Source organism: Diabrotica virgifera, chromosome 7, assembly GCF_917563875.1.
Source record: "Diabrotica virgifera virgifera chromosome 7, PGI_DIABVI_V3a".
Classification (NCBI taxonomy): domain Eukaryota; kingdom Metazoa; phylum Arthropoda; class Insecta; order Coleoptera; family Chrysomelidae; genus Diabrotica; species Diabrotica virgifera.
Window position 1 is genome coordinate 102,990,693 of NC_065449.1, and position 14,065 is coordinate 103,004,757.

General features: G+C 33.5%; 1 protein-coding gene across 1 annotated transcript in view; it reads right to left on the reverse strand.

Moving 5' to 3' along the window:
- Positions 1-1,011: 1,011 nt before the first annotated feature.
- Positions 1,012-14,065, reverse strand: part of LOC126888566 (ankyrin repeat domain-containing protein SOWAHA) — a 66,649-nt gene continuing 53,595 nt past the window's right edge. Inside the window, exons 5-6 of the mRNA XM_050656915.1 lie at positions 8,872-9,038; positions 1,012-1,342 (exon numbers count right to left, since the gene is read on the reverse strand). Coding sequence (XP_050512872.1) covers positions 1,163-1,342; positions 8,872-9,038 — 347 coding nt within the window. The 3' untranslated portion in view covers positions 1,012-1,162. The remainder of the gene's footprint in view (positions 1,343-8,871; positions 9,039-14,065) is intronic.

A 14,065-nucleotide genomic window follows, 5' to 3' on the forward strand; every position in this document is an offset into this window, starting at 1 on the left:
TAGAATCCAAATTTGGTCCACGATACTTATTCTTCGAATTTTTTATATATTCGGCCATGTATTACTTTGGTATGACTTGATATGACCTTACTGGTTGGATAAAATCCAATTTTGCATGAACTGGTAGGATTGTGCACGTTCTTGGCTTAAATGGCCAGACCGAGTCTAGTCTTACCTTAACTGGTCAAAATGAGAACGTCCTTACCTCAAGGGGTAGCGTTTTTTTGAAAATCAAATCGTAATGTTGCAATGCTGAATTCAGGTATGTGCGTGAAAACGTGAGATGTCTTGTGTCGTTCTAGCAACACTTATCGTTGTATTTGTTTTTCAGTTTTCTGAACTCCTAATGAAACGCAAACCAAAAGACATAAAAAAGATAAACCCAAACTACATAAATAATATATATGTATGTGCATTAAGCTCCTTTAATTTCCCTAACTAGCGGGTTTATTTGGTTGAATTTGTTTGTCTGGGTTGAAGTTTCATGTGAGCAAAGATATAATTATTTTTTTATGTTTTAACAATTTTTTTGTTTTAATTTTGGACCATGTTGGGGAGATTTCTCCAATTCCCCGTAGATCCGCCTTTGTTCAGTAATTTTTGAAGATGGGTATACTGGTATTGAATAAGTGCGAAGCATTCGTGAAAACATGATAATTCTTATGTCGCTCTAGCAGCATATTTTCTGTAGCTCTTCTTCAGTTTTCTGAGGACTTTTCAGAGGTTTTCTGAAGACTAAAATACGATGCATCTATTTTTGACCACGGATTCTTATGCAGCATGAAGAAAATTAGTCTTTGTTCTTGCAATAATAAATATTTTCGTTCACTGGTCTGTGAATTTGACTTACACTGTCGTACACTTAACACCTGAATCCAATAACTTCAGAAAACTGTAGCTTCAGCTACACTTTTTTAATCTACGCACTGAGAATTATCATTGACCGAACTTTCGTTAATTTTGACTGGGGCCACTTTTCCATAAGGAGTGTTTAATGGACCTTTAGTTAAGTCACTTTTGCAAATAATGTAATAAATAAGAAAATATACATTAAAATTTACAAATAAAATACAAAAATTTAAGAAATAAAAAATATTATTTTCATGAATAGAATTCTTAACATTTTGTCAGATCTATGAGTTTCATTAATATCCAGTTTGGCTCAATGTTTCCAGTTAGAATCAAATCCTGCAGCAGTGTCGGAATCAGAATCGTTGAAATTCAAGGAGTGGAAATTTTTGGTTGGTGTCTTTGGGGTACTTGGAGTACTATTTCCTCCCGATTCAAAACCTTTTTTGTATTTCTTCTTGGAACCGTATGTTTTTGGTGCTCCCATTGCCTCCTAAAAAATACGAGAAATAACTTTAACAACGGAATAACATATTAAACCTTAAACAACGAAATAAAGTAAAAAATTTACTAAATACGTAGTCTGTAGTAAATTTATTAAATATAAATAAACTACATATTTAAATAACATATACAGTGGTAGGTCACTAACGATAAGTGGTAGGTCCTCTTGAGTAGGAAAGTTTCATGAGAGATATAGAAAAGGCTTGTAGTCATGTTAGTCCAAGTAATGAAGCTTAAAATAGGACATTTGAGAATAAGTAGTGGATAGTCCAAGGATCAAAATCTATATGATGCCAAAAGGCGCTTTTACCATGGGGGTGGTTGCCACCCTATGTCGGGGGTGAAAATTTTTTATTATATTTTGACCGCAAAAGTTGGTAAAAACATTCATTCTAAGCAAAAAATGTTCTATACATTTTTTTGATAAAATTAATAGTTTTCTATTTATTCGCTATCGAAAGTGTTCGTTTTATATTAAAAAAATTAATGTTTTTACTCAGTTTTCTGCAAATAATTTAAAAAGTTTTTGTTTTATCAAAACAACTTTGCTTAACAAAAATGTACCTTTTGAAAAAATCAGTAAAACCGTTTTTTTTAATTTTCTTTAAGACCAACAGTAATCGAGCTATACTTTATTATATATTAGGTCTTCTTCGGCAAATGCTAAATATTGTAGTTTCAAAGTCAAAAGACGGGAAAACTATGCATTTTTCGAGGATCACTTGTTTAAACTAATTTGAAGTATTTAAAAATATCTATCTTCAGAAATAAAAAAAGTCTTTACCTTAAAAATTAGGTAGCTTATAATGAAAAGAATGTCAGACCCTATATTTTTCAGCGAAAAAGTGATTGAAAGCAAACCGCTAATCACCACCCTGATTAAAATTAGTCATTGACCTTATTTTATCTTCTTTACTTATGTATTATTAATAGGTTCTAGAAGTTTAACTGATTTAGAATGATTAGTTTTTAAAAAAATGGAGTCAAAAGCAAATATCGAATTTTTGAAATTTGGTAAAAAATTCCGTTTTCTTCAGAATAGAAAGATTATAATCAGAGATACAAAAAAATATTTAAATATAAAATTGTAGCTTATTTAATTCCCAAGAACTTGGTTTGCAAAAATTTTCTCAATGCTAAAAATTGAGTGAGCTATTGACAATTAAATCTTGTAATAACATGTAAAAATCACCTTTACCAACCCTTTCAAAGTCACCACTTTTTGCGACTGAGGATTTTAGAAGGATTTGGTATTAATAGTCTTACAGATCTTGTAAAAACCTACAACATTATTTTTTAACAAACTTTCTAAGATAAATATTAAAAAGGTTACGGTTAAAAAATCAATATATTTTTTTCAAACAAAAAAAAAAAGAAATCCAATTGGAAGCATAATAATGTAAGTTAGCTTTGCTTTTAGTCATTGGCCTTATTAATTCTTCTTTATTTATGTATTATTAATAGATTTTAAAAGTTTGAATGCCTTAGAATGATTAGTTTTTAAAAAACTAGAGTTAAAATTGAATAACGATTTTGTAGTTTGGTAAAAAATGCCATTTTCTTCAAAATAGAAAGATTAGCATCAGATATACGAAAAAATGTTTTTATATGAAATTGTAGGTTAATTCTCAAGAACTTGGTTTGAAAAAATTTTTTCTACGGCAAAAATTGAGTGAATGGTAAATGAGTATATATCGAAAAACATTGATTTTTTCTATATAAAACCATTGATTATAGACACGGATATAATCCGTGTCTATAATCAATGATAAAACTAACAATTTCGATAGCGAATAAATCGAAAAGTATTAATTTTATCAAAAAAATGTATAGAACATTTTTTGCTTAGAATGAATGTTTTTATCAACTTTTGCAGTCAAAATATAATAAAAAATTTCCACCCCTAAGATGGGGTGGCAACCGACCCCATGGTAAAAGCGCCTTTCGGCATCATATAGATTTTGATCCTTGAACTATCCACTACTTATTCTCAAATTTTCAAGCAAATCGATCCATTCTGTAAAAATTGCGAGGTGAAATGCTTCGGTTCCTGGACTATGTTTGTTCCGAATGCGGTGTTGTCGCGACAAACATTTAGTTGTGACTTTCTTCTTCTTCTTTTTCTCGAAACTCTTTATGCCCCTCAGGTAGTGATATTAGAAGAGAATATTCTCGAGAACGAGAATATTCTCTAGAATATTCTCGTAGAGCAAAATTTTCTATATTTTCAAAAACCGAAACAAAAATAAAAACTAGATACGGGTCAAATTATTATAATTTAAAAATATGTAGGTATATTGTTTTTGCCAATCCCATGAACCACTAGCAAGGGTGTTTACAGTGTCAATATTTATTGTTTTGGTGCAATATTAACGTGCAAATATTTAGAATGGTGTTCATTTAAGCAGAGAAGAACAAGTTGAGGAAACTGAGTTTGTAGATAATTTAGCAACTTTAAAATATGGTGATGAGTCGGCTGAAATAATGGCAGATTTGGTACTTTATCGGTCTAAGGAGTAATCTTTTGGAAAACCATACGTTGTAAAATCATTTGAAAAACTAAACTTTATCATATGGTAAAAAGGTACATGTTTCGGAACAAAATTAACTAAAATAGTAGTTGATATATTAAGCATGCCTTCATCCAGTGCAGCGGCAGAAAGAAGTTTCAGTACTTATGGTTTTTTATCCACTCCTCTAAAAAAACCGGCTCATTGCTGAACGGGCTCGTAAGGTAACCTTTATTGCTCACAATTTGCTGTTAAGAAGAAAATTTCATTTTTTTATCAAAGTATAAATTTAATTTTGTGTTTTCTGTTGTTTTTGTATTTTTTATATACAAATAACACTGTTGTTTCGTCTCAGAATTTTGTATATTATAAGATCATGATTTTTAAAACCTTATTTTTCATCTTCAACAATAACCTTAAGTGCGTCATGGGGTTCATTCTCAGAAACTTCTCCATATCGAGAATATTCTCGAGAATTTTCCAACACTGCCCTCAGGGACGTCGGAGGTTTTATTCATCCTCTATCAATATCTTCCATTTCTTGCGGTCCTTTGCTAACTCTTTCATTTGTTGATGTGTTTTTCCTTTTTCCTGTCGAATTTCTATAATCTGATCGATCCATCTTTTCCTTGGCCTCCCTTTCCTTTTTTCACCATATCTTTTGGATTCCATCACCTGCTTTGATGGTCTTCCCTGGCCCATTCTCTTAATGTGTCCATATCCATAAGCGGCCATACCCATGATGGTAAGTATATTTATAAGTATACCCTGGGGGCGTGCCCCCCTGGCTTTTCAGGTGCTTTAAACTATATATTGTCATCCAAAGTATACCAAATGTAATGTGCAACATCTTCACGTTTGCCCCCCCCCCTAAAATTTTTATATGGGCGCCTATGTCATATCATTTTAATTTTCTTTTTTAGATCTTTATTATTATCGATTCCTGTTTCAGTCTTTGTCTAATATCCTCATTTCTTATTCGGTTCAATTTCGTTTTTAATGCTATTTTTCTCAGCTGCGTTTATTGTACTGTATATTTATGTATTGTTAGTTGCGACTTTAACATTCGAAAACAATGTATATTAATTTACTATTTTATTTGGGAAATAAGTTACAACTTTAAGTTCGAAATTAAAACGATGGCATTCGTAATAAATGTCAAAAACGTCTATTTAAACGTTCAATTGAATACTTAACAAATCGAGACTTACATATTCTGTAATCAATTGTCTAACTCTGGACGAGGCATTTCATCAATATTTGCTATATTTCTTTCCCTAAGCCATAGTTGCATACCTGCGTTTTTTTATGTACACGTTGGTTCTGTATCTGTATCTGTAGAGTAGGGAGGGCGAGTCAAGTCCCACAGCACTTAGGCCACAATTGACCCATTGTGCATCCTCCCAGGGGTTGTCGTCCTTAGTTCATTATCCATCCTTTCATTTCCAGGAAGGTGGACAAATCACCAGCGAACATCTCCCCTATGTCGGCCGGTGTAGGCCAAGGCTTACGGAGCGCATACTCTCGTATTGACGATAACTCCGGACATTCACATAGGACATGCTCGACAGCTTCGTCATCTCGTTCACACTTCCTGCACAGAGGTGTGACTACTAGCACCAGTGTGTGGAGGTGTGTGCTTAGTTGACAATGGCCAGTTAAAAATAACACATGTCAAGCGTAGGTTTTCCTGGTCATTTTCAAGTACTTTTCTGATTATGACTTCCCAAGGTTCCTTAGCGTTACCTTGGTAAGTCTATATGCTGGCCCTTCTTCCCATCTTTTCACGGTTTGCGGATGGGAGCGACATTTGGCAATTTCAGCGATTGTTGTAGTTGACTAGCCAAAAAGATCACTAGGTCCTAGTAGATTACCAAAGCAGGCGCCACTATAGGTATAGGGAAATCAATGTGTTAGAGAGAAGTACATTTTAGGTGAGTAAGAGTGAGATATATGCTGACGTCACAGCGAAGGAATCTACCGTCATAGTTTAGCTATTATCCGCTAGATGGCGCCATTTTTAGTCCAATTCGCCATTTTTATTCCAATTCGCCACAGACACAGACATTACGTTGAAGAAATCTACCGTCATAGTTTAGCTATTATCCGCTAGTTGGCGCTATTTTTAAATTAAAATATTAAATAAATAAAAATTCAAAAAATTTAATCCAATTTTTCTTTTTCCGTACTGTGCACGGAACGCTCTTCTTCTTTTTGTCAACTGTCTATTCTTCTTAGGCCTGCTGCCTTCCTAACTAGCTGGCCAGCAATGCGGTTGCCTTTATTTCCATTGTGTCCTTTAACCCACCTCAGGATGATTGGGTTGGATATTTACCCTTTTATTTATTGTGGTATGGTGCATTATCCAATATTTTAACGCTGTTTTTAGGGAAATTTAACGCAAATACATTCTTTAAATTACCTAAGCGACGCCTTTATACATGGAAATCTCCAGCTGACAAAGACAACAAAATCGTCAGAAATCAAATTGACTACATCCTAATAAAGCACAGGTATCGAAACTCAATTCAGGCAGTAAAGGCATATCCAGGAGCGGATGTATCTTCTGATCACAGTCTTCTTATTGCTAGGTTACAACTTCAACTAAAAAAGACGCAAAAAAGCCGCAACAACAATAAACTTAACATACAGAAACTAAAGTCAGAAGAAACAAAAGAAAACCTTAAATACGAAATCAACACAAATCTAGACAGAAACCCAGGAAATAATTGCAACGTAGAACAGCAGTGGCAATTCTTCAAAACCTCTATATTAGAGCCAAGTAAGAAAGTACTTACAACAACCAAATGTAAGAAAGAAGAATGGATGGCGGAGGAAATTCTAGAGTTGATGAATGAAAGAAGAAAAAACAAAACCATCAATAAGACCCGCTATAAACAGCTTCAAAACCAAATAAGAAGAAAAATTAGGGAGGCTAAAGAAACCTACTTCTTTCAAAAATGTAAAGAAATAGAAGAATTGCAAAACAGATATGACTACTTCAACCTACAGAAAAAAGTCAAAGAACTAGCCGGAATAGGAAATAGAAGAACCTCAAATATATTGCTCGACAAAAATGGAAATATTATAATGGAGACAGAACGAAAACTACGACGATGGAAAGAGTACATCGAGGAACTATTTCATGACCAGAGAGAAGCTAGTACATCCGTAGATAGCCAAACCGGAGATGTGGGCCCAGAGATAACCAAATCAGAAGGTTAGTCAGGCAATAGGCTATGAAAACCAATAAATCTGCTGGTCCAGATGAATTACCAAGCGAGCTGATAAAGTTGGTCAACGAGAAAAACCTGGACATAATAGTGGAACTGTTCAACGCTATCTATACTACGGGAATCATCCATAGAGAAATGTTGACATCATCATTTGTGTGTTTGCCAAAGAAAATGAATGCCAAAGAATGCAGTGACTACCGAACCATAAGCTTAATGTCACATACCTTGAAAATTCTGCTGAAAATTATCCACGCCAGAATACACTCTAAACTGGAGCTGGATATTAGTGACACTCAATATGGGTTCCGCAATGGTATGGGTACCAGAGAGGCATTATTCTCCTTCAACGTGCTGACACAGAGATGTTTGGATGTTAACCGTCCTCTTTACGTCTGTTTTATAGACTACAATAAAACGTTTGATAAAACATGATCGACTCATGGAAATTCTGAAAACTAAAAACCTAGATGAAAGAGATTTAAGACTAATAACACACCTCTATTACAATCAGCGAGCAATAGTAAGAATTGAAAAAGAAACATCTGAAGAAATGGAAATAAAGAGAGGAGTCAGGCAAGGCTGCATACTATCACCTCTATTATTTAACGCTTATTCTGAAGAGGTAATGCGAGAAAATCTGGAAGATGAAACAGTCGGCATAAGAGTAAATGGAGTCTTAGTTAACAACATCAGATATGCAGATGATACAGTAATAATAGCCGATAGTTTACAAGACCTGCAAAGACTCATGAATAAAATAGTAAGGTGTAGTAGGGAGTACGGACTCTCTCTTAATATCAAAAAGACGAAGTTTATGAAAATTAGTAAAAACAAACATAATACTAACGAAATCTTAATAGTAGAGGGCCAACAGATCGAAAGAGTCAAAAAGTACACTTACCTAGGAACACTTATAACAGAAAATAATGACTACACTGCAGAAATCAAAGTCAGAATCGAAAAAGCACGTTCTAATTTTATGAAAATGAAAAAGGTCCTATATAGCAAAGATTTAACATTAGCTCTTAAAGTACGCCTAACAAAATGTTACGTATACAGTGTACTATACTATGGAGTGGAATCATGGACGTTAAATGTAGAGACAATGAGACGACTTAACGCCTTTGAAATGTGGACCTATAGAAGAATTATGAGGGTTTCCTGGGTAGATAGAGATACGAACAACGAAGTACTGAGAAGAATAGGTAAAGAGAAGGAAGTTGAACTTACAATTAAAGAAAGAAAACTACAGTATCTCGGATATGTGATGCGGGGCGAGAAGTATGGCATCCTGCGACTCATAATGCAAGGAAAGATAGATGGCAGAAGAAGCATCGGAAGAAGACGAATTTCATGGCTGAAGAACCTGAGGGAATGGTTTGGATGCAGCTCAAAACAAGTATTTATATCTACTGCCTCAAAAATTAAAATAGCTATGATGATTGCCAACCTCCGTAGCGGAGCTGGCACCTGAAGAAGAAGAAGGAGGGAAATTTATTATAAGTTTAAGTTTATCCCTAAGACCCCAAGTCACTTCTCAGTCACAGTTCTCAAAGTTCATGTCGCCGTCGATAATCACCAGATTAAATTAGGATTTCCACCTCAAATATGGATCCTTTAACGTTTAACGAATCCATTCTCTTCACCAGCAGCAACAATAATTAATATTTGTCCTTAGGAAACTGTACTCCTCAGACTGTTACAAATGTTCACAATTTAAACCATTTAGAAGTTTACACAATTATAAAATACAAATTATAAAATATACTTACTTTACTAATGTTATCCGCTGAACCCCATCCTTTGAGAATTTTTTCATTAACAGCGTCTAAAGGAGCAACGTTCGCGCTACCTACTCCCAAAAAATTACTAAATGCTTCGGTAGTTTTCTTTACTCGAACGTTTAAAGATCCAATGCGCAGGAATCCCAAATCTTTGTCTAAAAAGGATAAAATTATGATTTAAAAATGTGTCTGATATACAGGGTGTCCCAAAAAGATTGGTCATAAATTATACCACAGATTCTGGGGTCAAAAATGGGTTGATTGAACCCCACTTACCTATATACAATAGTGCACACAAAAAAAGTTACAGCCCTTTGAAGTTACAAAATGAAAATCGATTTTTTTTCATATATCGAAAACTCTTAGAGATTTTTTATTGAAAATGAACATGTGGTATTCTTATGGCAGCAACATCTTAAATAAAAATTAAAGTGAAATTTGTGCACCCCATAAAAATTTTATGGGGGCCTTGTTCCCTTAAACCCCCCAAACTTTTGTGTACGTTCCAATTAAATTATTATTGTGGCACCATTAGTGAAACACAATGTTTTTAAAACTTTTTTGCCTCCTAGTACTTTTTCGATAAACCACTGTTTATCGAGATATTTTGAATATTTGTCGAATCCACCACATATTTGGTTAAGTACGCGTATTGAGACCTGTTAATAATCTGAAAATTTATTTATAATTTACATTTTTAGGTATATTTTGAAAAAGAAGCCACATCTCGATAAAAGGTAACTTATCAAAAAAAGACTAAGAAGCAAAATAGTATATTAAGTATGGAGAACGGTAAGGGTTTTATACCGATCGAAGACAATTGTCTGAGATCGGTTACCCTTAACGTTCGACATGCTTATAACGTTTTTTGCACGATTGATACCATTATAAATTATAAAATTAAACATTTTAGTCATATTGACTAGTTTCATTCATTTTATCAAGATAGATACTTTGGTTGTTAGGTAGCAACTAGGGTGCATAACAACAATGGAGAATTGAGTTTTTATTTAGTTGTCAATAATTTTAAGTACAATTTTGATTATTATAAATTAAAATATGAGCGAAAGTGAATTTGAAGAAATTGAACGGGCTTGGGAAGAAGGGTGTTCCGTAATTATTCCCGAAAAATCCAAAATCCGTTATCAAAATACCTACCAAAGTTTTAAAAAATGGTGCGAAGGCAAGAATTTAAGAATCGAAGAAAAGACTCTATTGGCATATTTCGTTCAAAGACATATGCAGTTGAAAGCTCCTGGAAGCCTCTGGGCAGAATATTCAATGATTAAATCCACCGTTTTTCTTTATGATGGCATTGATATTTCCAAGTTTTCAACTTTGATCGCGTATTTGAAGAGAATAAATGTTGGCTATAGGCCTAAGAAAGCGAGCATTTTTACACGTGTAGAAGATTCTCTTCAAAATAAAATAGATTTTGCCGAAAAAATATTGTGCAATACTAGTAATACTACTAATGTATGCGATTCTGCAGGAGTTTCTGTTAGAAGTGAAACCACAGCCCAAACAAGTGGGATTTCATTAAATAATTTAACAAATTGTACCATAAGTAAGTTTCAATATTAATAAATAATTCGTTAGTTTTCTTTATTCTTTCAAAAAATAAATTAAAATTAAGAGATTTTTTAACTCGACGGTAAGTGAATTACTTATCGTCGAGTTGGAGTACTTACCGTCGAGTTGGATTACTTACCGTCGAGTTGCTAGTAAATGTCACCTACTGACGTAAAATCTGTCACGGTAAACAGTCAAAAATGATCAATCGTGCAAAAAAGTTTTAAAAACACTGTGTTTAACTAATGGTACCAAAACAATAGTTTAACTGGAACGTACACAAACATTTCGGGGGTTTAAAGGAACAAAACCCCCATAAAATTTTTATGTAAATATATTAAAAAATAAGCCGGATCTCGATCAAAACTGGCTTATCGAAAAAATACTAAGAGGCAAAAAAGTTTTAAAAACGTTGTGATTAACTAATGGTACCACAATAATGAATTAATTGGAAAGTACACAAAAGTTCGGGGGGTTTAAGGGAACAAAGCCCCCATAAAATTGTTATGGGTTGGACAAATTTCATTATAATTTTGTTTTAAGATGTTCCTGCCATAAGAATGATACATGTCCATTTTCAATAAAAAATCTCTAATGGTTTTCGATATATTGAAAAAAATCGATTTTCATTTTGTAACTTCAAAGGGCTGTAACTTTTTTATGAGCACATTTGTACTGAGGTAAGTTAGGTTCAATCGAACTATTTTTGACCCCAGAATGTGTGGTATAATTTATGACCAATCTTTTCGGGACACCCTGTATATGTTTTAATTAATTTTGTTTTTTTTTTGTTAATCTCAGTCACAGAGTTGTTAGGCCACGTCAACATACAATAATACTTAAAGATTTCAGAGAACTAAATATGTCCAAATAAAAAGGATCTAAAGAATTACAGGCGCATAATTTTACTAAATGTGATTAATGTAACTATTAACCAAGATATTAAAAAACAGATTAACAACTAAATTAGATGGATACCAGACAAGAGAACAAGCCGGATTTAGAAAGAGCTTCAGTACAAGTGACCACCTTTTAACGATGAAGATATTAATCGAAAAAGCTAACAAATATCACATCCCGCTATACATGGCATTTATTGACTTTGAAAAAGCATCTGATAGTGTGGAACACTGGGCAGTAAAGAATTCCCTACAAAACAGCAGAATAGACTACAGATATACCGACTTAATTACAAATATATAATATAAGGCAACAAAAACTATTAAGTTAATGAAACAAATGGAGCCAATTAAAATAATAAACCGAGGAGTAAGACAAGGAGATATCATCTCGCCCAAGCTATTCAACCAAGCGCTAGGCGCCCAGCGTGTTCAAACAACTACACTGGGATGGCTTGGGTATAAACTTAAACGGGCAATATCTGAATCACTTACGATATGCTAATGATAATGATATTGTATTAATAACAGAAAGAAGTGAAGAATTACAAAGAATGATGGAAGAACTATTTAGATAGAGTATCGACAAAGATAGGACTGAAGATGAATTACAGTAAAACAAAAACCATGACCAATCAACAAGAAGAACTCATAATTACAGTGGCACAAGCAAGAATAGAACAAGTAAAAGAGTATTATAATATATCTAGGACAAATCACTAGATTAAATAAAGAAAATCAGACCGAAGAAATAAAGAGAAGAATAAGATTGGCCTGGGCATTATTCGGAAAACTGTCTTATATTCTAAAGAACAGAAAATACCGGCAATACCTAAAAACAGGAGTCTTCAATCAATGTATACTCCCTGTTCTAATATATGGCTCTCAGCTCAGACATGAACGTTTACAAAAGAAAATATGGAAAAAAGAGCAAAGACAGAAAGACCCATGGAAAGACAAATGCTGAACATTAAACTATAAACAGGAAAAGAAACGAATGGATCCGTAACAAAACAAAGTGAAAGATGTCTCACCCAAGTAGCAAAGCTTAAATGGAAGTTCGCCGGACACACCCTACGGCAGAAGGATGAAAGATGGACTAAGATGATTATACATTGGAGACCGTGGAACCACAAACGAAAAAGGGGAAGGCCATAGATGCGATGGTCAGATGACCTGAAGAAACACACTGGGTCAAAATGGATGCAAATTGCCCAAGATAGAGAGGCATGGAAGAAGGAAGAGGAGGCCTATATCCAAGGATGGATGTTTAGGGCTGATTAGATAGATAGATAGAAATATATCCAAACAAACTGAGATAATAAACAGTTACAAAAGATACACAATTCTAAAGATTACATTACTACTAAAGTATTTATAATGTTAAAGAAAATGCAAGACGCTTAATCCATAATATTTAATCATTTAAAACATTTATATAAAGAAATTATTATTAGAAGGAAAGGACTTATTTTTGGAAAAGCAACTTGGTTTATATGGACATTTATACGAACATTTCGACTTAGGAGTCGTTAGGAGTTACTAAAAGTATTTCGAATCGCAGATTGAATCGTATAATAATGTAAGACAGGATCTCAATCATTATTCTGGCGGGAAACAGACCGCGTTTGGCTAATGTAAAGATACTGAAATAGACACTGATGTTTAGAGAAAGTCACAGTACGTTGTACAAGATTTTGATAAGATTAATTGTTACCCTCTCTGCTGAAAACCACTGCATGAAAAAAGCAGATGAGTTCTCTCTTCGAAGATACGTAAGATACATACATATTCGTAAGATTACTACGTACCGATCAGAGAAGGAAGTAATTTTGAACTTCAAGAGTAATAGGATGTAATAGTTTAAGAGTTGACACCCATCTCAAATCTTAGATGTATGAGCACTAACATCAACAGAAATGGAAAACGATCATACATTGGTACTTATTGAACATAATCCGAAGGAAAACATATATATGCGATAACAAAACGCCAGAATATTCCAAAGATAAAAATCGAAAGCTTACACGATAACTCCACAAAATATATATTCCAAAAACAATAACAGAAAGAAGCAGAAACATAATATATACTACAGAAAGTGATGCTCATGAGACAAGACACATGAATTTTATGGTCTGCAAAAGGAAATATGGCGCTTTATAAGATACCAAAGAACGAAGGTAAAGGAAATAATAGAGCCTTAACACAGAAAAGGACACATGAAATGATTATCTAAAAAAGCTTTATGAAAAGGGAGAACAAAGGACGCTACAAATGAAATCATCAAAAATGTCAACAAAGGAAGACGATCCAGAATGGGAAACACAGAAGTAAAAATACTCTATTATACCGAGGATGCAATATTGATAGCCCAAGACAAAGATAGTCTGCAAAGACTAGTCCACAGATTTAACCTAAGAGCAAAAGAAGTTAATTTGACAATCTCATCTCAGATAAGTAAAACAATAGTAATCAGCAAAGAACCAATCAGGTGTAAAATAGAAATTTATGGCAATATTGAACAAGTAATCAAAATAAAATAACTTTCAATTACACGGTCCAACTATTAACCCCTGAACAAACATATGACATCAGATTATATTATTTGTTCTAAACAACTGATTAAAGCATATTATACATTATATTTAAACGCTTTTGCAATGCACTATGTTACTATTTTTAAATTCTTTATACAACTATTGGCGAAG